Source organism: Leuresthes tenuis, unplaced genomic scaffold (genome assembly GCF_036924035.1).
Source record: "Leuresthes tenuis unplaced genomic scaffold, fLeuTen1.0.hap1 SCAF_24, whole genome shotgun sequence".
Taxonomy (NCBI): domain Eukaryota; kingdom Metazoa; phylum Chordata; class Actinopteri; order Atheriniformes; family Atherinopsidae; genus Leuresthes; species Leuresthes tenuis.
The window spans coordinates 11,992,065-12,020,063 of NW_027325378.1; the positions used below are offsets into that span (position 1 = coordinate 11,992,065).

General features: G+C 44.3%; 3 protein-coding genes across 4 annotated transcripts; 2 read left to right on the plus strand and 1 right to left on the minus strand.

Annotated features, from left to right (window-relative positions):
• On the plus strand, window positions 1–8,613 carry cdk8 (cyclin dependent kinase 8). Its single transcript, XM_072378543.1, has 13 exons — window positions 1–434; window positions 2,381–2,456; window positions 2,830–2,940; window positions 3,559–3,699; window positions 4,592–4,649; window positions 4,738–4,869; window positions 4,965–5,108; window positions 5,735–5,804; window positions 5,977–6,049; window positions 6,146–6,243; window positions 6,441–6,519; window positions 6,729–6,887; window positions 7,586–8,613. The coding sequence occupies exons 1-13, from the start codon at window positions 307–309 to the stop codon at window positions 7,709–7,711; spliced, it is 1,395 nt and encodes a 464-aa protein (XP_072234644.1). The 5' UTR covers window positions 1–306; the 3' UTR covers window positions 7,712–8,613.
• A 2,045-nt stretch (window positions 8,614–10,658) lies between these two features.
• wasf3b (WASP family member 3b) lies at window positions 10,659–21,830 on the plus strand. 2 transcript variants are annotated; one of them, XM_072378574.1, is made up of 9 exons: window positions 10,659–10,743; window positions 15,475–15,631; window positions 17,564–17,698; window positions 17,817–17,970; window positions 18,652–18,769; window positions 18,893–19,074; window positions 19,154–19,429; window positions 20,285–20,598; window positions 20,956–21,830. In XM_072378574.1, the coding sequence occupies exons 2-9, from the start codon at window positions 15,499–15,501 to the stop codon at window positions 21,111–21,113; spliced, it is 1,470 nt and encodes a 489-aa protein (XP_072234675.1). In that variant the 5' UTR covers window positions 10,659–10,743; window positions 15,475–15,498; the 3' UTR covers window positions 21,114–21,830. The 2 variants fall into 2 exon arrangements, with proteins under 2 accessions (XP_072234675.1, XP_072234676.1); XM_072378575.1 differs by having other exon boundaries at window positions 10,659–10,737.
• An 871-nt stretch (window positions 21,831–22,701) lies between these two features.
• On the minus strand, window positions 22,702–27,911 carry gpr12 (G protein-coupled receptor 12). Its single transcript, XM_072378576.1, has 2 exons — window positions 27,574–27,911; window positions 22,702–26,718 (listed from the first exon to the last, which is right to left on the minus strand). The coding sequence occupies exon 2, from the start codon at window positions 26,704–26,706 to the stop codon at window positions 25,678–25,680; it is 1,029 nt and encodes a 342-aa protein (XP_072234677.1). The 5' UTR covers window positions 26,707–26,718; window positions 27,574–27,911; the 3' UTR covers window positions 22,702–25,677.
• Between the last annotated feature and the right edge of the window lie 88 nt (window positions 27,912–27,999).

Consider the following 27,999-nt stretch of genomic DNA (forward strand, 5'->3'; position numbering starts at 1 on the left):
CGACTGAAGTGCGTCTCTTTGGAGCAGATACCGGCTGAGAGAAACGCAGCAACAAGAAAAAGGGATATATATCCGGGCTCGTTTCTACCTGCACGGTCTCAGAGCACCGCGCATATTCCTCCGGGACATTAGGTTTGACACAAAAGCTCGATGTGGAAGCTGGGTTAAAGGAAAAAAAGAGCCACGCTGGGGAAGGCAACTAGCTGAAATATCAAACCGAGCTCGTTGGAGGAGCCCAGTTGCCTCCCAAGCGACGCTTCAAAAAAGGAAGGAGCGCGTACGTTTAGCCCAAACCAAGGTTAAAAAATGGACTATGACTTTAAAGTGAAGCTGACCGGTGAAAGAGAGCGTGTCGAGGATCTGTTCGAGTACGAAGGATGCAAAGTGGGAAGAGGCACCTACGGTCATGTGTACAAGGCGAAGAGAAAAGATGGGTGAGTTGATGACCAGCAAGGCCTTCAGCCTGTGAACCCTGCGCCAGGCCCCCTCCCTCTCTCAGATAAATTTAAATGACTTCTCTCATTTTACTCCCTTTCAAGGCAGCTGACAGAGGAGGCGCTAGCTGCAGATCTACTTCGACAAATGCACCGCATAGAGCAGTGTGTTGAGATTGTCTGCACGTTTGGGATGCTGATTAAGCTTCCTGTAGCATGACTTACATTGTTTACCATTGCGATTGTGGCTTTCCTTTCTTTTCGGTGGGATGCTGATGTTGCCTGAACATGTCTTACGCGCCCGTTTTATGCCGTGTTGTTGAACTGTGGACACTCGTTTTTTTTTTTTTTTTTGGTTTATCGCAGTTGAAGTTCTTTCTAGGTGATCTTGTGCACGTAGCACTTGGCAGGTGCAAGTGTGTGGTGGTGTCAGGTTGTAGTTTTTAGGATGCAGTGGTTAATCTCCCTGCAAGCACTTCAATAAGGTCATTTGTGTAAATGTGTAACATTTTTGTTTGTGCTAAAAACAACATGAGGCTGTTTTTGATAAGCATGATGTTATCTGCACCTCATAATTACTCCCCAATTCTAGCTTTTAATGTCAGTGCCAAATGACAACTGACAGGCAGATTAGGTCTGATTTGCCGTGGTTATGGCTGTTTTAGTAAATTTGTCTCAGGAATTGCGTCGTTGCAGTGTTTGAAGACAGAATCTTACGGCATTTATCTGAAAATGTAACACAAGTGTGCGTTTTACACGTAAGCGTGGCTGTAGAAGTAAAGTTTCAACCAGAAAATTCTTTCAGTTCCAATTTGTGTCGGAGTATTTGTCATTTTTTTGTTGTCATTTCATCATTGAGACTGTAAAGTTCTCATGCCGTGTAACCCTACAGTGTAAGATTAAGGTGTTTTCTTGTTCGTCTGATGAATGTGTACATTTGAAAAGTTGGAATTGTATGTCCACATGTGACATCTTGAAGATAGATGGAATAATAGGTTATTTCCAAAAGCTTGGGAGATACGTTTTTCTGTATTTCTGATAAAAGTACGTGGACACATCTATAAATCAAACCATCGGCACATCAACCAAAATTAGGTAGAAAATATCAATGCATTAAGAAATTAGCTCAAAATCTGTTTTAGAGAAAACAATGTATAAGTTTTAAGTTTCCCTAATTAGGCTTTTTTGTCTTCATACAATATTATTTACTTATTTGATTGTTCATTTGCTCATTTTTTTCACTCATGTGTCTTGGTCTTTTTAGTAATGATGGAAAAGGGGCATTAAAAAGAGTTTGAGACAGATTTGCCCTAACACTAGACATTTTTGGCTCATGGTTTTAGTTTGGTAAACCCTTAGGACGTCAGGGCGCCACCCCACCTTCTCCTCAGAAACTCTCCTGCTGTTTCTAATGCGCTCCCTGTAACAATCATAGCTTTGGAGCAACTAAGCCCATATGAGGCCCATTATCCCATCCTGAGTGATAGTGGCTGCAGGGATCAACACGAAAAAGCCAGAGAGTGTTTAAAGATGTTGCCGTTACTTGTGTTTACGAGACTCCGTGAGCTAAGTTGCGCTGCGGCATTTGGCTGAGGCCCGAGGAGGGCACAAAGCATGGGTTTATGAGATGATTTAGGCCAGGGAGAGGGAGGGGTTGTAACCAACTCATTCAAGTGAGAGCCAGTCCCAATGCTCTGTTTGTCCCTCACCAGCTGCCACACAGGGCCTGTTTCCTCTCTCCTTCTATTGTTTTGAGCCTCAGAGGTGAGCTTGATTACACAAATCTGGAGGTAATGCAACTCAGTCTCTTCTCAGGGTCCCTGTACCAGCTGCCTAGCCCCCCCCCCCAACCTCCCCCTTTATTTCTGTTTCTGTGCAGACTGCTCTCTTGGGGGCTCCAGTCTAGTCTGGTGTTGATGTACCTCTGCCTCTCTCTGTGTTTGTAGGAAGGATGACAAGGACTACGCCCTCAAGCAGATTGAAGGCACTGGCATCTCTATGTCAGCCTGCAGAGAGATTGCAGTAAGGGCTGCTTTGCTTACTCCTGTGCCTTTTGTTTGGTCTGTGATGAACCCTGTCATACCATTCCTAAGTGCTTTATGTAATTTGGGTTTTCTTTTGTTGAGTATGCAGCAGATGTGAAATACAGTCACAGAAGTAAAAAAGAAAATAAACATTTGTTGTTTGGACCTTTGTGTTGTACTGCCCTGGCCTGTATGGGTCCACTCCTGGTGTGTCGTACTTGCAGTAACCAGGGTTGTTAAAAACTACTATAAGTATGAGGAGTCCCATAAAATAACTAGGGCGGATCGCCTCCCTCATTATGTGATTGTTGCTCATGATATTTGCCTTGACATTGTGTGGTGGTTCCTCTGAGCGAGTTCGTATGTTGCAGCTACTGCGGGAGCTGAAGCACCCCAATGTCATCTCACTGCAGAAGGTGTTCCTGTCACATGCTGACCGTAAAGTATGGCTGCTGTTTGACTACGCAGAACATGACCTCTGGGTAAAATGCACACACACACACACACACACACACACACTGGAGCACAACATATCAAGCCTGTGGTGATTTTTGTCTTCTAAATGCCACTTTTGAACAGAAATGCTTCTTTTTCAACAAAAACACACGCTGGTTAATTTGCAGACAGTACATTTAGTTTTAAATTTTTCGGTTAAATAATATTTTTTCCACTCGTGTGTAAATATGTCCTTTTTTTTTTTTTTTTTTTTTTTTTTTTTTGCACTTTTAAAATGGCAGAATTATACGAACGTTCTGTCACACCCGAGGAAGTAATCTCAAAATGGTGCCAAGTCTCATTAAAACCCATGCGTACAACAAGAAGTACTTCATATTTGGTGGTCAGGTCTCATCCATATTACAGTCGGCAGTTACAACTGGCAGACTATCAGAGCTGAGCTAAACGTCATTTTCCACCACAGAGCCGCTAAACGCGCATTCCTCTTCCAACGAAGTGGAAACGCATGCTGCAAACATCAGCCTTATCCGTCTTGATCGTTGCAATCTTACGTTGTTAAAATGGGTGTGTAGAATAGGATGCATTTCAGCCTGAATGTACAAGCCCAACATTTATTTATTTTTTTCACCCCTGTCTTCCCGTAGCACATTATCAAGTTTCACCGAGCGTCCAAAGCCAACAAGAAGCCACTTCAGCTGCCGAGGGGAATGGTCAAGTCTTTGTTGTACCAGATTCTGGATGGCATCCATTACCTCCACGCCAACTGGGTCCTACACAGAGACCTTGTAAGAGGATTGGGGTTGGAGGCTGTTTAGGTAGAGCCGGGGGGGGGGGGATTTATGGAGACCATGTGAAGCTTTGTCAGTGATCGTGTGTTTCATCTAAACTGGCCGTTTTTAGAAGCTTTAAAAGTTACTTTACACACAATTCCAAAAAGGGTTGGGGACATTATTTACAATGTAATAAAGAATAATAAATGCAATGATTTGAAAATCTTATAGACTAATATAATATTTGCGATAGACCATGTTGTTCTGTTGTGAATAAAATGAAATTCTGCCAGTTGACCTGATTGGATGCAACATGTTCGTCAAACAGTTTTTTCTTAGTACCACTTACTTTTTCAGCCTTTTGTTGCCCCAGCACGTCAACATCAAACTTAAGATAGGCACTTTGGTTTTAATGAGTAGTTAAATGTTTTAGCATCCATTATGTTTTCTACATTCGACTATATAAAAAAAAAAAAAGTTGGTTTATGAGAGTTGCAAATCATTCTATTCTTTGTTTCCATTTTACAAAGCGCCCCAAACCCTTTGCATTTGGAGTTTAGTTTAAATAAGTAAAACAGGATTGGCATGCAGCTGTTTATTTACTATCGATGATACAATTTCAAGTTATCTTTCTGTCTTTTAATTGTGTTTTTCTGTTTTTTAATTGTTTGGTGCAAGGTTTATTTTATAGAAAGATTTGTCATTTAAAGCGTTTTACTTTGTAGGGTGTAGTTGAGTTATTTGTCCACTAGGTGGCAACAAATAGTTTTGATTGCACTCAACGTGCAGTACTGAAGTTTTGCAACTGAGCCAACCAAAGCTTGGCTCCTTGCTGAGCTGTTGTCACACATGTGGATAGTTTTTTTTTTTTTAATCAGGGTTTTGTCTTTCTGTTTGTTTCCATCAGAAACCAGCTAACATTTTAGTGATGGGAGAAGGGCCTGAGAGGGGTAGAGTAAAGATTGGTATGTACCATCCCTCGTTTTTTCTGTTTGTCATCGAGCACAGTTTAGGTTTCATTGCGCTCCATTGACAATCCCGTCTGTTGTGCAGCTGACATGGGGTTTGCTCGTCTCTTCAATTCACCACTGAAGCCTTTAGCCGATCTCGACCCTGTGGTGGTCACTTTCTGGTACAGAGCACCTGAACTGCTGCTGGGGGCTCGGCACTACACCAAAGCCATCGGTGAGACTTGGTGCTACTCTCCGTGTGCACGTGTGCAGCCAGTATTAGTGATTCGAGCGACAGCGTAATTAACATGCGCTGTGCTTTTCTCTCAGACATCTGGGCGATTGGCTGCATTTTTGCGGAGCTGCTGACGTCTGAGCCCATTTTCCACTGTCGCCAGGAGGACATCAAGACCAGCAACCCCTACCACCACGACCAACTGGACCGCATCTTTAATGTCATGGGCTTCCCTGCTGGTAAGACTCCATGAGACTCTGTGGAATGTATTCAGAAAAAAATGATTGCATTAATGTTGTTTTTAAGCTTCCATTACTTCAGCTGCTGTAGAGAAATGCTGTGAAAGGGTTATCATTTTCTGTTCTAGGCTGAGGCCGAATATTTCCTCGATCTTGACTTGTTTTGTTTCTGAATTCAGTAATGTGGTCTGCGGGCCCCGAAGCTCAGTCCACAGACTCCATACAGGAAGCCAAGTCACAAGCATAGATACTTTTGCAGGACTACATTTGGACCAATATTTTCCAGTTGATTTAAGCTCCTCCTGATCTTCCTTTTCCCCTCTGCCAGCATCTTTTGTTGCATAATACACTGGCCTGATGGTTTAAAATTGATGCTGGCTTTTACTAAAAAGCTCAAAGCAAACTGATGGGAAAACTTTAAAAAAACGGGGTTAACTCAGTTCTATAGAAAAATATCTAAACCTGTTAGTCTTAAGGAAGACTGAGTCTGCTCCTTTGGAATCTGTGAGTTGCTGTGGGACAGTCATGAGAAATGTTCTGTTCCAGACACCACAACCCAAATAATCTTCTCTTGAAGGGACTGAGGGTGCTGCATGTTGTAATCTTGTCTTCCCCTCACTTGACAGATAAAGACTGGGAGGACATCAAAAAGATGCCAGAACACTCCACACTGATGAAAGACTTTAGAAGGAACACGTGAGTCCCCTTTGTCCTAGTTTTTTATCATTTAATCAAACTAAAGTATGTCTACTGATAAAAATAAATTTTTGTGTCTATGCTAAATTCTTATTTAACTTTTTTAATAATTATGCGTATCCTCTTTAATGAGGGCATCATGGTGATATAATCTGCTCCTCTGCTTTCACAGATACACAAACTGCAGCCTTATAAAGTACATGGAAAAACATAAAGTTAAACCAGACAGTAAAGCATTCCACTTGGTGAGTTAACGGAGTGCTTGCATGGTTCGATTGCTGAACTAATAGTTGCGTTATGGCTTCTTGTTAGAGGCTAAATCAATGTGCAATACGTTACAGCTGCAAAAGCTATTGACCATGGACCCCATCCGTAGAATCACGTCAGAGCAGGCAATGCAGGACCCTTACTTTTTAGAGGAACCCCTACCCACCTCTGAGTAAGTTATGGCAAATGCACAGCTTTATATTTCATATTAGTACATATAACAGTTTATCTACAGTATCTTGTGCTACTTTCTAGCTCGACTCACATGACCGAGGGACCTTTTCAACAGGTCTCTTGGCTAATTAGATCTGAGTCATGGGAATAAACGTTTGAAGATGACACGCTTCTCTGCCTTTTTTTTTTCTCCAGTGTGTTTGCAGGTTGTCAGATTCCTTACCCCAAGAGAGAGTTCCTGACAGAGGAGGAGCCAGAGGACAAGGCTGACAAAGTAAAACATCAGTGTGCCTTCTGCTGTCTTTCTAGTCATTGAACACGCTTGTTTCATGAGTGTTTTTATAGGAAAATAAAGGGAAATAGAAGTAACGTAGTAAATGTAGAGTCGAGTTGAGCAACTGCTTGTTTCACTGCCAGCAATCTACACAGAAAATACAGTATACACATGTTCAACAGTCTGTCATTTCTTTCGGGGCTTTTTAGAAGAACCAGCAGCAGCAACAGGGAAACAACCACACAAATGGGGCGGGGCACACAGGTAACCCCGACAACAGTCACGCCCAGGGCCCGCCTCTGAAGAAAGTGCGAGTTGTCCCACCCACCACTACCTCAGGTGGCCTCATTATGACCTCAGACTACCAGGTAAATCTGTCTGTCTTATACACCTGCCATCATTGTTCCTCCAGGTCACAATGCACCTCCATCCATCCATTTATTCCAGAGAGTCCAGACCCTTGCAGCAGGGGCAGGTCCACAAGCCGCCGTTGGTGGGCACATGGGTATTCCCAAGCCGGCTTGGAGATCGAACGTCTCCAGCGTACCCTGAGTCTTCCTCGGGGTGTCCTCAAGGGAGGATATGCCCAAAATAAATCGCCTGAAAGGCAGCCTAGACATTTGTTACTTTATGCCCTAACCAGGTATTTTTCAAATGAAACTTTAATGGAGACAAAGTCAGCTTAGATCATTCACAGGCCATTTCAGCTGTGAGGGCCAGTTTTGCTTGGCTCTTTGTGGTGTACACATGAAAATTGACACACATTTTTGCGTAGTAAATAAGAAAAGCTGAGTGTAGTGGCTGGAGATGTTGGATGATCCGGTTTTGAGCACATCAGAGCTTTGATAACGTTGTAGCATCTTTGTGACTGTTGTTTCAGTTTTCTTACTTGCAGCTTTTTTCTTTCTTTTTTTTTTACTGCCCCCATGTGGCCAAAACGCTGTTACTGCAGATTCAGACCGACATGTTACTACTTCATGAGTGCAGATTGCTTGCTGAGCATCATAAACATGTAAGAGAAAACTAAACAGGATTGAATGTTTCGATGTTTTCTTTGACCCTGCAGCGCTCCAATCCACATGCTGCCTACCAGAACCCTGGACCAAGCACGTCACTGCCCCAAAGCAGCATGGGATACTCCTCTACCTCCCAACAGCCACCCCAGTACTCCCATCAGACCCACCGCTACTGAATCACCCCTCTGACGCACACACGCATACATTTCTAGACACATGTACACACACGGCCCTCACCACGCCCACCTGAACGAATGTACTGAGGAATGTGGGGATGTCCAAGGCAACAAACCTTCCCAGCGCCAACCCCTCCCCCCCACAAAGGGCACCTTCTCTACAGTACGTTAGGCCAGATCAACAGGCTTCACTTGTTACAGATAACACAGCACAACCCCAGTATTAGAAAACACAGCATAGAGCAAAGCTCAATAGGTGAAACACAATGTGGGAGGATGAAAAGAAAGCATATACGAACGAATCCAACCTGCATCCGTTGCTTGGACATAATCGGTTATGTCAAAAGGAGATGGCTTGGTTTGGAGGACACATGTTAATCTGTTGTGTCGTCTCCTCCCCTCCTCTGCTTCACCTGTCTCCTCCACCTACGCCCAACCCCAGCCAGCTCCCCTCTTCCCCTCAAAGTCTGGATGAGACTGAAAGCTGCTAAGTGACTGCCAGCATCGACAGATTCCCAGTCCGTCTGTCTGTTCATTTTGCGTTTATGGTCCTGAGAGGGCCTCAGCTGAGGACTGAACTGAGCTGCTGTGAAACAAACTGGGAGGAGCCCCCTGCAGCTGTGGCGTTGAGGGCTTTTCAGAGAGGACAAAAAAAATTTAAAAAATATTTTAGTAGTTTATAATTTAATCTGTTTTCGTGGTTTTGTTTTCATGGTGAGATTGGCATAGCAGCTCGCCTGAATTTGAGCACTCGGCCGCTGTATGCTGTGGGTAAGCCTTACAACATGATGACAAAACCAACCGTTCGCATGGAGGATGACAGATGGAACATGCATTGTACTGTATTGTATTGAAATATTTTACATGAAACAAGTATCCTGACAATAAAAGCGGAAACATCATTTTGTTATTTTGAAAGTATGTGTGTAATATCAGCAGTACTGTGATGTTAATTTAAGGATGCGCGCCGTTGTTTCATACTCGGATTTCACTCCTCTGCAGCTCAGTTCAGATAAATCAAGTTAGCCAGCAGGAAGAAAGCTTTAAAATCTCCTGTTGGCTAACAGTTGTGTCTGCTGTACTTTCTGTTTTCTTCTAAATAACACTTATTGTGAAAGAAAGGCTCTAAGAAGGGCTTCTCATCTATGAAAATGCCTTGTTTGTAGATGTGCACCCTTAGAATACAAAGGTGAATAAGCTGGATTGAGAAATGTAGGGTTAAACTAAGCTAAAAACCTACAAGAATCTAATGGAAACTGTCTTAACCTGACAATTATTTCCATTATTCTCCATTTAATCCATAAAAATCCTGATTTGTCACAAAATAAGTTGGTACGCAAAGATTCACAAAACAATATAGTCCAATACGATATTAGTTAAGAGAAAGACATAATGCAAAAAAACATTTGTATTTTTAAAGAATGCTGCAACATGTTTCCAAAAAACGTTTGGATAGCTGCAACACAAGACTGAAGTCGGAAGTTGTGTAACGCTAACCAAAAGCAACAACAAACAAAGGATATACAGAATTACATCCCATGACAAATTGGGTTACTTGGCAGGTTAGTAACATGGATCCAAAAAGAGAGGAACCCAGTGAAGAGGAGTTTTTTTGGACGTAAAGCTGGGAAAGTGATGGCAGTGAACACATTTTTAAAGAATGATGTTTCACACTGTAAATGTCAAAGAATTTGCATAATTTCATCATCTTCAACACATAATATCATTAAAAAAAATGTAGAGAGTCCCCAGAAATGTCTGTACACAAGCACAAAGGGAAGAAAAAAACCAGCATTGAATGGCTGTGATCTCCAGGCCCTCAGGCAGCACTACATGTAAAACAGACAAGCTGCAATCCCTGCTAAGGCTCAGGAATACCTCTGAAAACCATTTTCAGTGAACACAGTCAGCTGTGCCTCCACTAAATACAAGTTAAATCTCCACCATGCAAAGAAAAGGAACAAAATGTGAACTGGGGCCAGAGGGTTTGGTCATATTAGTACATATGACATGTTTATCTTGCACATCTACGTAAGCACCACTAATGCACAAAACTGTACTCAGGTTTTGAGCTGAATATGCTGTGTGCTGCGATCCAGACAATGTCTTTTTCAGGGAATACTTTGTTTATTTCGGTAAGAAACTGCCAAACCATATTCTGAATTTGGAAAAGCATGTCTCCACTGTGGATGCTAAACTGACCAGCCTTCAGTCCAGACCTGTCACCCACTGAAAGCATTTGCTGATATTGATGAGCAATATACATATTGCAATATATTTACTTTAAAGTCCCAACATGCCATCAGTCACAGTCTTTTTCTCTCCTTGACTCTGTGCCTGGAGCCTATTCTCTATATTCTTTCCATTTGTTTCTTTCTATAGCAGTCATTTTCCTCAAACTCTTATTGTCTACAAACACCAAAGAGATTAGACCACAGCTCTAAGTATAGCAAGGCCTGTCACTAAACCTCAAGGATGCTGGCCCAGGTTTTTTTTTTGTTATGCAATACTGTTACAGCTCATTCTCTGCATCTGTGCCTGATACCCTACTAACCCCCTAAAAACCTCTCTGCTCATTACTGATTAATTAAATTAATCCTCATGTCAGCAAAATATCCACAGAACCATAAATTGCCTCATCTCCAGCTTCAATTTTCTCGGAGGAATGGATTAAGTTGAATGGGGGGGAAAAGCCCTTCAGCAACGCCCAATTGTTTCAGCAACGCCCAATTGTTTCAGCAACGCCCAATTGTTTCCCCGCCCCCTCCATTCGCTACTGGGCTTTCGAGCTGGGGAGGTTCCCTGTCAGTCACTCCAATGGAGAGATACCATTGGCTGGCGTTGATGCCCATCATGTGTTAAATCCCATTCCTGGAGATATGATTAGTTGATGGAGCTGGGGGGCGTGGTTACGTCCTCAAAGGATTTTCCCTAGAGTGGCCAGACGGGCTGGGATACAGGATGGCAGAGCTAATATGAGTATCTAACGGGACATGCGGACGGGCGGATTTCTTCTAATAATTCAAGTACTGGTGAGGGCCTTATGATACTTTTTATAGCAACTAGTAGCACTCTTTATCATAATGGTGACATTTGTGTGGATATTTCTGTTGACTCTGGTATCATTTGTCCAAACTAAGTAATCGACCACTGGACATAAGCTAGCTAACCAAGTGGTCAGTTTGAGCGGACCCCCAGTAGGGGATAATGCACGGTCTCTAAATCCTGTAACACTCAACATTATCCCCGCTGCTGGGTTACTTTAAAGATTTTTAACCAGGTAAATAATGTTGACTGTGCACCGGCGTTTTTTGGGCACTTAAATAAAAAAATAAAATAAAAACAGCTGGTTAATATCAGATTAAAACTGGTGAAAAAAGTCGCTGGGATCGAGATGTATGAACAGATGTGGGTCAGTTCATCGGTAACAGGAAGCGACGGTGCGGAACAGTGATTGATCGCCGTTGCCATCAATTTATGCTTATGTGTGTGGGGGTGCGCGCGCGAGCGCGCGTGTGTTTGTGATTTTCATATTCATCGCTCTGAAGGTAGGGGAAAGGGAGTATATGACTAAACTGAGAATTTTAAGGCAAAATTGCACATCAAACTATTTTCCCAATGACAAGCCTTGTGATTTAATCGGGGTGACTTCCAAATGAAGTGTCCTATAATGAAATATGAATGATGCCAGTATATTTTTAGACCAAGTTGCTGATCCTGCTGGTAATTACAACTTTCCATTAATGTCATGGGCTGCAACAAACCAACAATATTTTAGATTGATTGTTCGTTTCGAGACCTAATCTATAATAAATACACAAAGCAAACAAATCAAAAGTAGAAAATACTTAATATTTCAATTTATGTATTTATAGAAACTTTAGAAAATAAATATTGTGTCTCAGTAACCTATCTAAAAAGTTACACTGACTGGCCACAAATAAGAAAGCTTCTTAGCCCATTTTATTGTCCATTAGATTGACAGCTTGAGGTCACATTTGCATTAAGAAGTCGGGTATTTCAACAAGAATAAACCCAGATAATTTACTCAACAGATGTAGTGTTGATACCGGGTGATGGGGCAAATATTCTCCGAATATTTTCAACAGCATTTAAAGATGAAGGAAAATCAAGTGAAATGGTTAAAATGGTGTTAAAACAACTCAGAGTAGCAGACTGGACAACTCTATGCCAATTTTTGGGTCTGAAATCACTAAATGGCATCATTGAATTGTTGCTCAGCCTTAACAGAACGTTTTGGCTACAGGGAGGAAAGCTGCAGGGTTCAATACTCCGTTGAGACTCCACCATGTGTCTCCCTACTGGGACAAGCAGACGTTCATGGTCAGGTAGTCGCAGCAGGATTTTTTTTATATCTTCATATTTAGGGCAGTGTAACCTGACGTAATCCAGGTTGCATTATTTATAACATCAGAACAAGCAAATAAGCCTCTTGACACAAGAAGCTCTACTCGGTGCATAAATTGGTAATGACTCGCCTTTCAGAACTTAATGGAGGTCTCACATCTGTAGTAAAGGCTTCCTCCATCACTGCATGTTGGTGTAGAGATGTGGGCGTCACTCAGGAGTCAAGGGGGAAGTGTGTTTTTCCCCCTCAGAAGCAGCCTCAATGTCACATTTTTGAGGATCAAAGGCATCTTTTCCTGCTAATGGGACATTTTAGAGGCTACCTGGTGTGTTAACACAGATTTGTTTGGCTGAATTGCTGAGTTTACATGTCGCGTAGTAACAATTAAAGCATTCAAACACATGACCATAATGAGGAGTTAGTCATAATAAACGTGAGGGAGAATATGAGTTAAAAAGCAGCTGTGGGCTTAAGTTCAGGCTTTACACTCCCTGCCTTCCTTCGTCAGTGAGTGGAGGATAAAAGACAAGTGCTTGCCTGCTATGCTTTCATTGCTCGAGTGAAGGGGGCCTTAAAGAAGGTCGAAGAGGAGGAGGAGGAGGAGGAGGAGGGGAGGATGCATGGAAGAGCTAGTGCTGTTGCCGTGTGAACGGAGCTCTATTGTCCCGGGAACCTTTCAGTGGCTTCCCCGAGGTCCCTTTTTCGTACCCTTCCCCCCACCAGATCCACTTATTCTCCCTCACAAAACACATAAACACGCACATATACTTTGTCTCCCTGTTCAACACACAACCTTAACTCTCCCACACTCGCACACACAGTCACATTCTCTGTATCTTATCCGTCACACTCTCATCCCACTTGGTGTCTCTCTCATGCAACCTCTTCTCCCTTCACTTTCCCTGCTTGTCTCACAAGCAGACAAGCCCCCCCACCCCCACCCCCACCCAGTCGCTCATTATTTTGCCTCATCATTGTGATTGTCATGCAAGCCAGACAGTGCAAGCAAAAACATGCAATCTTCTCCTTTGCATCACCTCATCTCCATGCAACGCAGAGCGCGATCTTTTCACAATACTTACGCAGAAAGCTTAAACCTGCAGTTTTGTGCCAAATTAGCCCTTCTTGTAAAGCTATTCACTGTCCTTTGTGGCAACACATGATGATGTAATTTTACCCTTTTATTTTCCCTTGTTGGCATGATCCTGTTGGATTTTGCGGGGGGGCGCTAGCTAAGAAAACAGGACCAGATGAGGACTCTGCTGGTGGGAATTGGCCAGGGTAAATAGAAGTGGCTCTTGTCTTTTGTGGACAGTTGTAATGACACTATCAGTAATGACGGGGCTGGGACTCTGATAGTGGAGGATTAGTACTAGTTTTCTGTGTTGTATTGAATTGATGATGTAATATAACCTTTCAGTTCAGATCTTGATGAGATACAAATTTCCCAAAAACTGGACGAATATTTAGAATCCCTCCAAAGTATTTTTATTTTTTTTCTTCTTCTATAATTGTTTTGTGTTACATGTACCTGTCTGCTATTTTTAGCCGTCTGTCAGACTGCCAGACCTCCTGCGTCTTTCCAACCTGCTTTTCTCTCGTGTTTTTTTTTTTTTTTTGTTTGTTTTCTGGGCAGTAAAAACTCTGGAATCATAGACAATAGTGGAAAAAAAAACTGTTCAAAATTATTGATAGGTAAAGGGTGTGCTCATGTCTGTTATTCTTGTTGCTTCTTGAACCCCAGCTTTATTGTTCAGCACAGGAAGCAGAGATTGTGACAATGGGAGGACCGGGAAACGGGAGCCAGACTCGCACTTCAAAAACAGGAAGCAGGAAGAGACACCGATAAGATGGCTGCTCTGGGATTTCTCCTGCTTTTAGGGATCATTTGCTGTCCTTTGAACCACAGAGAGTTCAGAGTGTCTGATCAGAGACAATCTGAGTTTACTTTAGGCAGTCAAGTTCAGTGTGGCAGTGTGTGTGGGCAGCACTGTTTTATCATCTGGAGAAGGTCATGAAGCTTCAAGTTTAGCCTCGGGGTGTATTTATTTTTCCTCTTTTTTTTTGGTGTTGACCACAATCTCTGGTTGTGTCAGTTTTCCAGCTGGGCCTGTGACAAGCTGGCCTGGGATTAGCTGGCACGCGGTATCTTCCTATCCCTAATGCTTTAATCTCGCTGCTGGTCGCCAGAAGTCTTCTGGCTTTGGCACACTGTTGGTTCGTCACTCTCGGTTCCGTGGTCAACAGCTCACCCGCACTTCGTTTTATTTTCCATGCAGAATACGGCGTGCAGAGAGGGAGAGAAGAAGACCCTTTAATGAAACGAAGCTCTTACTATAAGCACTGCGACAGCAACACAGAAAAGCGACAGCGTTTCCTTCAGGTTTACAGCTTTGGCCATGTAGCGCGTGTCCTGACAACCCCCACCACCCCCTCATCTCTGCACATGCGTATTTACAGTTGACAAAGCTTTTCCTTGGCCTCTTTTTTTTTTCTGTTCTTTTTGTTTTGGGTTAAATACGTAAGATTAGCATCTTGAGAGGTTGTGATGCTCTGGTCGGAACATAACTCCCCCGCCACCTCCAGCAGCATATGGCTTTCTATCCTAAGCCATATCTTCGCCTGACTTCTTTCTATCTTCATTATGTATTGACTCTTGTTGGGATGGTGTAGCTGCACTTGCAGTAACATAGTATTTCATCAAGTGGAGTGGAAGGGAGAAGAGGCGAAGAAACCCTTGACGAGTCCTTTTAATAACTCAAAATTTCAATTGCAATTAAAACACTACTACACTACGATCATTTAAAACCTACATAAATGAAGCTAATAGAAAACATATGATCCCTTTTTCTTTGGCTCTGTCTTTTTCTCTGGCATAGTGGGGGGGGGGGTGGCATAACATTTTTTTTACCTACTGTGGGTTCTATTGGGCTGGCACAGTCCCCCAGGCCAATATAATCAAATATACACACGTGTATACATAGTCATTCCACCTTTAACTGTACGTATGCCTTCAAATCAAAGATGTAATTTCAACTAACGCTTAAACAATTTGTCAACAAAGTGGCAAAAAAAAACCTGATGGCTTTTTCAGAGATTTTTAAAGCTATTTCTTAACCAAAAAAAAAAGAAGTGTCATTGATATTGATGTGATATGTAAATATTTATTGCTCATATAAGTTAATTGAATATCTATAAGTTTCTTCTTGACTGGAAGAAACAAACAATTAATCAGTCAGTTTTGGCTCCTGGAACATGTCTACCATTAATCATGAAAGTAATTAGGAGCTTAATTGATGTCTTGCTCATGAACACTTCAGCAAATTGGATGCTGACCAACGGCATCTGTGTCTCATTCGTTGTGTGTGCGCTTCCTCCTGGTGTTTCCCTGCAGTTGGTGTCGGTGTGAGGCCTCGCCATGCCGCTGGTGAAGAGGAACATCGAGCCGCGTCACCTCTGCCGAGGGGAGCTGCCCGAGGGCATCGGCAGTGAGCTGGAGTGCGTGATGAACAACACGCTCTCTGCCATCATTCGCCAGCTCAGCAGCCTCAGTAAGACTCACACGCTTAAGTACACACACTCTCAGCCTTTCCACAACGTAGACCGCCGATAAGACCCTCAAATTAGAAACACACAAACGGCTTTTTTTTTACAGCAGATTGAAACGACAACATCCTCGGGCTTTATCCCAATCAGTTCAGTGTGATGATGTCCTCACTGTGTGGAGCCCCTTTGTGGCTGAACAACATCACATGCTTTCATCATTAATCCCGAAGCGGTGATTGATTTGGGCGTTGTCATGGTTACAAGGCAGGGGGTCACAGGGCTAGCAGCAGGCTTACTGCAGCCTCACACTGGAACATGGCGTGTTGAAATGTAATCCTTTTAGACAGCGCTGCAAAAATGAACTTCTCTGTCCAGCTGTGAACATGTGACCGTGCAGTTAATACACTGTGTGTTGGAGTGTGCGTCTGCAGCTCTGCGTGCAGAGCTATCGATTTTTATGCTCACTGCAAATGTATCGGACAGTTTTTTGACGGCACCAAGGGCGTCTATCTTCACATCCATCTTCTATTCCCGTGTCCTTCGTACTCATCAACTGTGTGCGCGTTAATGTGTTTCATTTGGAAGTCATCCGTTACTCGTTTGTCCTCAGCTGCACCCTTTTTCCTGCTCTCACACTAACGGCGTTGAAAGTTTGTTGTGAACTTAGGAAGCATAAATTCAAATCGGTCCTTTTTTAAAAAAAATGTTTTGCCTTTTGGCGCAGGCACATCGATTCTGTCTGTCTCTTATTGTGTCAAGTTGTGGGAGTGGGCCTTTTAGCAACAGCTGTGTGGGTTAAATATAAGTGTTCGCACAGGCCTGGCAGGGAATATGTGCAGACTGTGTGTGCACATGTGTGTAAATGGACCACAGGAATCCTCAGGAGAGGTCAGAGTTGACGGGCTCGGCGTGCCGGATCTGTGATTCTTCCTTCCTCTAAGTGTTTTTCCTACAGCCCATCCTGTCAGCAGGCGAGACAGAAATAGCCTTATGTTTGCCATTCGAGATCTGATAGTGTTTCATACTTACATTTTTTTTTTTAAAACTTCACCAAAGCTCCTCACACTGTTTTTAGTCAGGTGTTCTTTCTTTTCATTTCAGTCCCACCCAGATTTACTCCTTTTGCTCTTACTTGTGGCCTGTAGGCTACTTCCTCTCCCACTCATACTTTTCCAGAACAGGGAAACTCCATCTTTGTCTCCCTGGGTTATTTTTAAAGAAAACATTGTGTTCAGAATGCCATCGGGGATTAGATTTAGAACCAAAAACTACAATCACATGTTGAAAGGAGTGTCCCTGCTTTGACTCGTGAATCTTTAAGTCTCACAGCCCAGCTGTGGTGGTCGAATCGTGGCTTAGCTCACAAATACTGATGTGTCACTTCTCTTTGAGTTTGGGTGAATGTGGCATGTAGTGTAAGAAGCACTTTGAGTGGTCAGTTAGACTAGAAAAGCGCTAATCGAGTACAGTCCATTTACCATTTAAAATCCTAAACCATAGTTGAAAAGGATTTACCGATCTTCAAATTTTAGTTTCTGATCAGCCTCTGGAGTAATGGGATCATGACATCTTGTTTAATGGTGCATCAAAGGAGATGTGTTATACTTTACAGGACTAAATCAAGACTCTTGATCAATAAGAGCTGTTTTTAAAAAGTTGAAAGTATATTGATATCAGGAAACGAATGCTTTTGGTCACTGGGTCGACTCAAATATACTTATAGTTCGATTTGGGTGATGTTATATTTGGCTCCTATTAAATTATGCATAAGGGATGTGGCTATATGAAGCACAGACCCGCAGTGGCACATTGTGTTATATTATCATCGCATTTATCGGGCCTCAGTCTCCTCTTGTGGAACAACTTGACTCCATATAAAGATTAAAAATTCTCCTTCTTCATCTTCGTCTCTTTTTGTCTCTGCTCTTTCTTTCCAGGTAAACACGCAGAGGACATATTTGGCGAGCTATTTAACGAGGCCAACACTTTCTACCTGCGTGCCAACTCTCTTCAGGACCGGATTGACCGGCTGGCCGTCAAAGTCACACAGCTGGACTCCACTGTGGAGGAAGGTGGGTCAGAGGGTAGAATGCACCGTTTGGTTACCCCAGAGTTTCAAGTTTTCTCCTAAAATGTTTTTCCTCTTATTTGTCGCCTCTCAATCATTTGCCATCTCTTTTGTGCTCTCAGTTTCTTTGCAAGATATCAATATGAGGAAGGCTTTTAAGAGCTCCACCACGCAGGACCAGCAGGTGGTGTCCAAGAGTAGCGTGCCAACTCCTGTCAAAGAGATGTACAACCTGAGCGACAAGCCTCCACCTCTCAGCATCCTCTCATCTTACAGGTGCCAATGCACACACTCTTCAAGCGCTCCTCCAGCATGCTTGGTGCAGGGAAATCACGGCTGCGTTTCCCGATGCTATCTGTGTGTGGATTTAATTAAGAAAGAAAGCAGAAGTGAAGGCAGAAAGTTGTCTGTTGGTCAGATGTGAAAACATTAGCCTGCAGAACCAAATTCATGCTGGTTCGGAAGAAATTGCAACACCGCAGAGGAATGAAAAATATGTCCTGACCGGATGAAATTGATATCAGTTAAAAGAAGCTTTCAGTATACGTGGTGCTAAGTGGTATCCAACTTGAACTCTGAAAATTCTCTTTGTAAATTGTGGATTTTTGCTGCTTTCTGACCTCCATCCATGGCGAAGAGGCAGATTTTGTGCTGTTTCCTCCTGCATTTGGTAGCTGCTGTTGTAAAGTGTGCTTTCCAGTGCATTACATATTTAACATGCCGTGGCTCAGTGGGACTCTAAACTCTAAACCCTGGTTACACGACACACTACTGCCTCAGCCTTCCCCCCCACACTTTTGTAATATTCAGAGCTTGACATGTTTTATTTTATCACTAAAATTTTCTACAAATACACTGCCGTATCTTTTATTCCACCTAAACAGGAACGATGCATTGATTTTTCTTTGTGTAAATGTATGAATGTGGTGATAAACTTCTCTGTGTTCATCACTGTAGGGATGACCACAAGGATGCACTTAAATTCTACACAGACCCGTCCTACTTCTTTGACCTGTGGAAAGAAAAGATGTTACAGGACACTGAGGACAAGAGAAAAGAGAAGAGAAAGCAGAAGGTATAAAGCTGGCCCAGAGTTTCTCACAGATCATGCTGTGATGAATTATTCCAATGTGCTAGTAATGGCTTATTTCTTAGTAAAACCAGAAGGGCTAAAACTCTTTTCGTTCTCATTGTTTAGGAGCAGAGGCGTTGTGTGGATGGGACGTTGCAGAGGGAGGTTAAGAAGGTCCGCAAGGCGAGGAACCGTCGGCAGGAGTGGAACATGATGGCTTTGGATAAGGAGCTGAGGCCAGACCATCGACACACCATACACCGAGACAGAGGGGCTTCCTCTGAGGGCTCCATGTCACCAGAGAACAGGTCGCTGAACGCACACACAGCTGTTCATTCAGCAACACTCTCTTTGCTTATATAATAACAATCACATTTGTCTTATCAGGGGTCATGGTGCGGATCAGCATCATTACCCCAACAGCATGAACCATGCTGGCCATGCCCACACCTACTCCGGCCCTCCACCCAGCGTCCTGGCTGCTCAGATGGCCGCGGGACACGCCGCTCGTGGAGGAGGAGAACATGACGGCAGAGGCAGGACAATGATGGCATATCAGGGTGGGACACTAGGCCGCTCTCATCACCACCAAGTCCCACTGCCTCCTCCACCCACTGAGGCTATGAACGGCGGCTCCATGTCCCTCCCACCGATGGACTACAGGTAATTAAGCCTTCACTTCCTGGCAAAACGTTGGGTTTTTTTTGGTCAGTTTTTTCATTATCTTGTCAACATAATTTTCTGCCTTTTCAAAGTCAATGAAACACAACAACAACCACCACAAAACGTACTGCACATATAAATATTTAGTACACACCATACGTAGGTAATACTTCAAATCATCCATTTATTTAGTGTGTTTTCTGTATTATACCTTTACTGCTTATTGTTGATTATACACAGCATGTGTCTATAGGTTCATCACAGTTTATGTTGTCCAGTAAAGATTTGTCAGAGTGACTAAGTTTAACGTAGTTCTCGACCTTTAACCGTCGTGTAACTGCTGTCATTTTTCCATTTTCTTTTCCTTTTTTATGTTTATTTTATTAACAGAATCCCATGTGTAACAAGACAAAGCATGAGTGCAACAGAAAACACTGGGAAGATGATTTAAAGATGACTTAAGCAAATGTGAACAAAGGGACAGAAATAATTAGTCCCTTGACATCTCTGGGATACTGTTTGGCAAATCCAGCCGAAAGGCGCTGAGCCATTTCAAATGGCTTTGAATTTAGTTTACTTGATACTGTTTATGTATTTAAAAATGCATTTCCTTTGTTTTATAAATGTGGATTTAACCCTAATGTTGTTATTATTAGTATAACAGAAAAAAAGGTGAACTCTGCACAGGCTCCTCTCTTCTATGAACCTACCCTCAGTAACTTTAGGGTTAATGCTGCCACCTAGTGGATCAGCATCTGTACGCTTCACTCTCAAACCTTAGGAAAAGAGAACTGCACTCGGTGCTATGATTTGTGGTATCTCCACCAATTCTCTCCCATTGTGTCTTCCTCACAGCATGGACGGCTATGCCAACACCGGTCCTCCTCCCCCTCCCCCCGCCCCTCTCATCCCTTCTGCCCAGACAGCCTTCGCCTCACCACCCGGAGGTCCCATGTCTCCTGGGCCAATGGCTGTTGCTGGCATGTACGCTCCGCCTCCACCACCTGTATCTGGAGCCCAGGCAGCTCCACCTCCTCCTGGCCCTCCGCCTCTGCCCCATCCAGCTGGTGCCTCCCACTCCACAACCCACAAGATGTCCTCCATCACACCCGCTGAGAACGCAGCGGTCAATGATGCCCGCAGTGATCTGCTGGCTGCTATACGAATGGGTAAGAGCCGTTTGTGTGTACATTTATTTTACCTCGAAGGAGAAACTTTGTTTTCTAACAACCTCTGCTGAATTTGTTGATACGTAATGTTTTTTTTGAGTGACAAAATAGTTTTTCCTTTTAGACCTTTTCGTAAAAATCTGAAGCAGATAACAAGTAAACTCCTAATGTAATTAAAAGTCGCAGACATCTACTATTACTTCATTAGTTTTTCCCATTTTAGGGTGTTGGTAACAAATATGCAGACAACATGCTTGAAAACATTGTAAAACTGCAGAGATCCATTGTGTCATTTTCTGACCCTCAACAACATGCGCTGTTTAAAAACGCTGCTTTGAATTCCGTTTTCTCCTGCAGGCATCCAGCTGAAGAAGGTGCAGGAACAGCAGGAGCAGCAGGCTAAGAGAGAACCGGTAGGAAATGACGTGGCCACCATCCTGTCGCGGCGCATCGCTGTGGAATACTCCGACTCGGAGGACGACTCGGAGTTGGAGGAGAATGATTGGTCGGATTAACACACGCAGAAAATATTTATATAGGATAACCACTGACACACAGGCACAGTAAGATGCGGCATCAGTCAATGTCACACTCAGCTGAAGGGAATCCCACTTTGTCTACATTCAGGCATCATCACTGAAAACAAACACACACTTTAGACCTGCACACAGTCACATGCTGTAGGTTTGATATAAGCTGAATGGTCCAAAACTGGAAATCTGGGGGTGTATTCAGTATGCAAAACACTGTACAGAGACTAGTTATATACACTAATGTCGACCACTCTGAAGCATTTAACACGGAGTTTGATGATTATACTTTAAAGTATTGTGAATGCACCCCAGCGGCTGTTTCTCTTCCTGTTCTAACACTATAGACACCATGTGAAGGTGCTTATTTCATGTATAGTCCGAGCTTGAGAGTGTTAGAAATATTAGAAACTTTCCTCTTGAGCTAGCAATTGTACTTGTCTTTTTAAAAATGTTTTTACTGAAATACTTGCCATAGATCGTGAGGTAAGTTTTTAATCTGTAGATGAATATAACTGGAAGTAACGGAGTTCACTTCGGCCACAGCCTCAGGCCGCTGAGCGAACGACGTGTTCAAAGTGCTGTGGTGACGAACGGAGCATAATATGTTAAATGTCTGACCGTTGCTCTGCGGGAGGTGTGTGTGTACGCTAGTTTGAGGTCTGTAACCTCTCAGCCAGAGAGAAATAAAATCATGAAGGATTGCGGCCGGGCTGCCATGTCTCTTTACTCTTCCACTCTCATCATAGAGACAACACATACCTGGCTTCTCAGTTTCCATAGTGACAGTGCAGATATGAAAGGAGTTGCCAAGGAAACGGGAGGAGTGTGAAAAAGGGGACAGTGAGCCACGGCAAGGATTGGAAAAAGCAGGCGAGGCAGGAGTTTTATGCACAGCACGTTTTTTTTTTAATACAAAATTAACAAGATCTCAATTGAGTGAGCTAACCAAAGCAATAAAAAGTACAACTAACACCTTGGAAAAATAGACACCACGTTCACACAAATGTTTTTTTTGTTTGTTTGTTTTTCTTTACAATATCTCAGTTAAGTTAGTGCATGTTGATTATCATTTATACGTTTCATTTTGCAGATACTTGAATTTGTTGTGCCATTTTTTTTCATCCAAAAAAATAAAGTGCATTTCACATTGAAAACTACGCATACGTCTGCACAAGATGCTGTTACCATGGCGCCGCCCCGTCTCCGACCTCAAAACACGCTCACTCACACATTCACAGGCCCTTGAGTGTTTTGATATTTAGCTCTAAATTAGCAACCATCAGAAAGACAACTTCTCCTGCTGGTTTAACAACCCACAACTGGTACAATTTTTTTTTTTTCCCCAGAAGAAGGGAGAAAAAAAATAAAAAAATAAAAATTGCTTTGTGTACTATTACACTGTGAAACCATTTAGTAGATGAACAGGTGTGTTTACAGTTAAGTAATACATCCAACATCGCAGCTCCTCACCTTTCATGGATACAAAGCCCTTGTTCACACCTACAATGAAAATCTTGACAATACTGTTGCAGCACAAGAGATCCACATTCACTAATCTGAAAACTGTTGATTTATTTATTTTTCCCTCAAACTTCTGCTCAGCCAAATCTTCTCACCGGCTCAGCCTTGACAAGCTGCTGCATATCGAAGCGACGAAGGTGATGGAGAACACTGCCTAGCAAAGGTGGAGAAATGTCACTCGAAAGAAACGGTGCGACCCAACTCGTCCTCTAGATTGACCGGCTTTGGTAGCACCATGCGTGGCGGTATAAAGTCCCTCCTCTCCAGCATGCCGTATTTACAGAAACAAGAGTCGAGAGGAGGGGGTTTCAGATGACTACTACATTCAGAAAAAGGCTTTACAGCGCGGTTATATCGTACAACGTCAGAATCTGAAAGAAGTCAGGCCAGACTAAAGTGGAAAAAAATAGAACTTTTCACAGAATATAACAAAATAGACTTTTCTCCACGGGTGAAGTAATAACAGTTTGTGATGTGCCAGTCCGACCTTTTGGTGCTCATCAAATAACTACAGGGTTCAGCCTGACACCGTGCACAAGCTCACATACCCAAGCTACTTTTCCATGCTTAGAAATGCTGTTTTTTATCTTTCCTTAACAATCCCCCATTTAATAAAGTGTTTGCTCCTGGTCTGAGGCCAGAAAGATGAAAACCTGGAGCACTACGAGTGTGTCTGTCGGGCTCGCAAGGATGGCAGGCAGCAGGGAAAGGAAGAAGTAGCATTATCTTTGTATTTGGAAGTAGCAGTTTTTAGCTCATAGGATCATTCAGAGGCCACTTATGGACACCTGCCTCAACCAGATTGATTGAAAGTAGAGTATAATATTGGTGATACGGGAGACAGAAAACACACAGCAGGACAAGGATCGCAGTTTGTTCAGAGTTCCTTTCACTTTGGCTTGAAGTGCTGGAGCGCCCACCTCCTCGTCCCATTTCCCTCCGAGGAGCTCCTCAAACATGTTCCAAGGCCGCTTCTCTCAGAATTAACAGGAAGACTGACATTGTTATCCTCTAAGGTCAGGGTGTCAACAGGACGCGACAGTCCAACATCAGGAGACAGAATACGGTCATCTGAGCTGCTGGTTCACAAACGACACACATGCACACACCCAGAGGCCATGCAACTCCCACCAGATGCACAAAAGCTACAGTCCAAAATCACACACGGTTATCTGAGGTTACAACACTCGGGACGGTTCACGCGCTCACAGAAGGCAGATGCAGAAAAAGTTTGTTCTTTGACAAATGATTAAAACCCAGTGTTTGGGTTGTGGTGCAATGAGGCAGTGATGTCACTGTGATGAATTGGTTGTTTGAGCTCGCTGACGAGAGATGGTCCCACCACCTATTTGAGTATCTATCACTGAAGCGCCACTCGTGGCTCTCTGAGCCTGCTCTCTATAACGCACCCCCACCCGAGGGGACGCTACGGTGCTTCATTCTGCAGGAAGAAGTAAAGGTGGGACGTGGATGTTATTGCTGTCTGAGTATTGCTTCACATCTAAAAAAAAAAATAACTACCATTCATAGGCTAGTTATTGCTGACACGATCTGAAGGAATGGAGAATCAACTTATATCATTTTTAGAGAGCAAAAGGTAAACTCAGAGCAGCTTCTAAGTACTGTGACTCGAGCAGGATCAAAGTAGAGCTTTAACTTGGAACTCATCTTCACCATACACCACGCGTAATACTGGAAAACTACATTTTTCAAACAAAATGGAGCTCTTCTGACCTTGGAGTGACAATTATAGCTCTTAAAATGCAGTACATGTGAGGTACAGTGTGGTACTTTGTACATAAACAAAATTATTAAGGTCAGGACGACATCAGGAAACCATGGCACATTGCCTGCAGTGGCCTATGTGACCAACCTCACTGAACTCAGGGAGGAAAACAGGGTTCTGCGCTTGCTGCATGCAAATGACAATGTTGTCTGGAATTTAGATCTAGTAATGTTGGGAAGCTTAAAAATGGTCAAATAAATGTTAAAGACACTAAGATTTCATGACAAAAATCACATACAATTTGACTTTTTGGGGGTAAACTTCTACTAAGTTGATCGTGGGTCTTACTTGGATGTCCAATGATGACTTTAAGATCATTCAAAAGTATTTAAAAACGGTTGTCCACTTCCAAAAGTGATCTCCTGCGAAAAATGTGAAAGCATGATGACATAACCAGATAGGCCTATATTTTTGGTTTGATGCCTCCATAGTAATACAAATTGCAGGAAGGGGGGGGGGGGGGGGGTAATGGTCGGGGCTTGTCGGGACTTTATCGTGCACCCCATGAACTCTTACGCGATCACTCACAATCCACAACGAAAAGAAGAAGACTAGAAAATAGGAGAGGCGAGGAGAAGGAGCGGCTCGATTTCTTCCTCGGCGTCTGTTGAGCACGGATCAGAGAGTGCCGGGACTATTTTTAGCTCTCCGCGGCTGTTTAGCTTTCGGTGCACGTTCAAAGTGCAGCAGCAGAACGCCGGGATGCTGCTCCAGACGGGTCTCGCTGTGGAAATGCCTGCGCTCCCTCCTCTCCTCTCCTCTCATCACGATGTGCGGTGTGGTTGCTTTACGTGCGCACACCAACGACTCCTTCCTTTATCTAAAGGAAAGCAAGCACGTGTCGACCGAAACTACACAGGTGGCGTTCAGTGTATGCACATTGTAGATACAGCTGCTGCCTGTTACATGTGATGCACTCCGCTCTCTCTGCAGAAATGAGAAAGGGCGTGGCGCGAGTTGAACGGGAGGGGGCGAGATGCAGCCCGCACAGTGGCCTCTACTGGGGAAGACAGTGACGTACCTTTGCCCTATCATGAGTGTCAAAAAAGAAAAAGCGCCATCCATCCATGTGGGCTGCAGATAACTACTCAAACTGCCTCTGCCAGTGGCATCTCCAGCCACAGCTGAAGCCACTTGCCCCTGACCGCCACAGCTGCTGCTCTCTTTGACACTGGACAGGCCCAGCGAGGAGCACAGCTGACCCAGGTCGCCTCTCTCCTCCCACCTGGGTCTGCTCGGTCAGACGTCACTAGGTGTCCGTGCACGCTGGGCCACGCTGGCGGGCACACAACCGCAGCACACCAGCCACAGTGCCTTCTGGATCTCCTGGTTCCTGAAGGCGTAGATGACAGGGTTGATGACAGAGTTGTAGGTGGCAGGCACCAGCGTGGCATAGGTGTAGAGTGGAGGGTAGGTGTAGTCAGCAATGAGAGAGTAGACTGTGAACGGCATCCAGCAGGCAGCAAAGGTACCCAGGATGATGGCCAGTGTTGACACGCCCTTCCGCGTTGTGACGTAGTGGGGTGTGGCAGCCAGGAAGTGATGCTGGAGAGCGATCTGGTGAGCGTGGCGCATCACAATCTTGCAGATCTGGACGTAGAGTTGCAGCATGAGGCCGAAAAGCAGCAGGAAGGAGACGGACAGCACAGCTATGTTGTTTTTTGTCAGCGGCCGCACCACGCTACATGTGGCCTCCTCTGCCAGGCAGTTGACCCCTGTGACCGGCAGCAGGCCCAGACACAGGGAGAGGCCCCACAGCAGCACGAGCATGGTGTAGGTGAAGGCCGCTGTGCGCTCTGAGTTGTAGGTGAGGGCATAGTACAGCGACAAGTAGCGGTCGATGGTGATAGCCAGCAAGCTGAAGACAGAGGCGGAGAAGGAGGCCACCACCAAGCCCACCGTCAGCAACTGGGCCGAGTCAGAGCGCAGCAAGTAGGCACAGGTGAAGTGAAGCACGAGGCCCAGGCCAGCCAGCAGGTCAGCCAGAGCCAGGCTTCCGATCAGCAGGAACATGGGAGCTCTGAGCGCGGGGTTCTGCCAGATCACCAGCACCACCAGGGCGTTCTCGAAGGCGATCAGAGTCCCAGATGAGCACAGCACAATGTCCCAGGGGTTGACCAGCAGAGGCAGCTGGTTTGGCTGGAGGGAGTCGTCCGGTGGAAACGTTCCCATGCCGGTGCTGTTGTCCATCGGTCCCCCACCTCCACTGGCCCACGCTGTGGGGTCAGGGCTCATCCAGCTGGGGGTGGCCGGTGGCTCCTCACTCATTGTGCCCCCCGTCTGTAATTGTCACATACAAACACATGCACTGATCACCCTGGAGATAAGCAGACTTTTCATGGATAAAAAATACCTCTTATGCGCTTTTCATTTATTTATTTTAATTTCCTGCACTTTCTTTGTCGGCATCACTTTTGTTTGACCTCTGAATTTAGGGTGTTTTTGAGACATTTACACATTCCACTACGTAAACAGTCACGCTTTTCTCCCTGTGGTACTCTATACTCGGCCCGGGCAGGCGAACCTTTGTGTTGCTGTTGAGCAACTTGAAACAAAAGCCTTAAGCTACGTCGAAACGAATCTCTCTATTTCTTTTGCAGTTTTTAAATAATTAAACACTACACTGTAACAGCAATGCAATGTACATTTTTTCTGCTGCTCCAGGCTGTTAACAGGTAACGTATTATCCTCTGGGGATTTCAACCCAGGGAAAGCTACCGTATTATAACAGGGGCCTATTAGAGCGCATGTAAATGGCTCCGTTTTAATGAATCAACACGGGACATGCAGGTGAATTACTGAAACCTGCGTTTGATCGCAACTTTCAGGCCACGAGAGCCGGTTCCGATAAACCGTGGAGATGGCACCAATTTAAGCAAGCTGCAAGAGAACAAGAGTCGCTCTCCCGGCAGAAGATACCCCACCCGTCATGGAGACACCTCTCTCTCAGCCTACGTACTTGCATCTCACACGGATGTCCACGCAGAGCTGCTGTACACCGTGCACCTTGTATTAGATAAGCTCACAGGCTGCTCCACGTCAACATTAGAATACCAGAGTGGAAAGTACAGGCTGCACTTTTTCCACGCATGCAAAGGATGCTCAGTAATCGCGTTCCGCATCCATCCAGCTTACCTTGACTCCGTGAGGTGAGACTTCCTCGTCTAGATGGAGGAACGATAGTCTTGTATCTCCATGTTAGTGGTGCGGATTATGCAGCGCCAGCGGACCATGGGTATGACAGAAGGAGAAGAAGGTGATGATGAAAAGAGCGCGGGGCGGCTCTGCCGTTAACGGCGCATCGCCGTGGACTGCGGTTGTGCAGCGAGTGGAGCAGCGGCGGAAGGGAGGAACAGGAGGCGCTCGCGCGTGTGTATGTGTGTGTCTTGGGGAGGAGGGGGTCGACAATGAAGGAGGAGTCCCAGAAGGGCCAGACTGCCAGAGACAGATAGAACTCCGTTAATGTCTGGTCCGTGCTCTATGAAGGACAGATACACTTAATGCGTAATTTCCAGGTGCCTGCGCGTTTCAACATGTGACACGAGACAGGCTCCACTTTAT

What these genes read in the sequence shown, in the direction of transcription:
- cdk8 (XM_072378543.1), top strand. Translation starts at nt 307, where the DNA reads ATGGACTATGACTTTAAAGTGAAGCTGACCGGTGAAAGAGAGCGTGTC. An exon ending in GCACTACACCAAAGCCATCG is followed by an intron (nt 4,870 to 4,964) that starts GTGAGACTTGGT and finishes CTTTTCTCTCAG; the next exon opens with ACATCTGGGCGATTGGCTGC. An exon ending in GAACCCCTACCCACCTCTGA is followed by an intron (nt 6,244 to 6,440) that starts GTAAGTTATGGC and finishes TTTTTTCTCCAG; the next exon opens with TGTGTTTGCAGGTTGTCAGA.
- wasf3b (XM_072378574.1), top strand. Translation starts at nt 15,499, where the DNA reads ATGCCGCTGGTGAAGAGGAACATCGAGCCGCGTCACCTCTGCCGAGGG. An exon ending in AGCATCCTCTCATCTTACAG is followed by an intron (nt 17,971 to 18,651) that starts GTGCCAATGCAC and finishes TCATCACTGTAG; the next exon opens with GGATGACCACAAGGATGCAC. An exon ending in CTCCCACCGATGGACTACAG is followed by an intron (nt 19,430 to 20,284) that starts GTAATTAAGCCT and finishes TCTTCCTCACAG; the next exon opens with CATGGACGGCTATGCCAACA.
- gpr12 (XM_072378576.1), bottom strand. Translation starts at nt 26,706, where the DNA reads ATGAGTGAGGAGCCACCGGCCACCCCCAGCTGGATGAGCCCTGACCCC.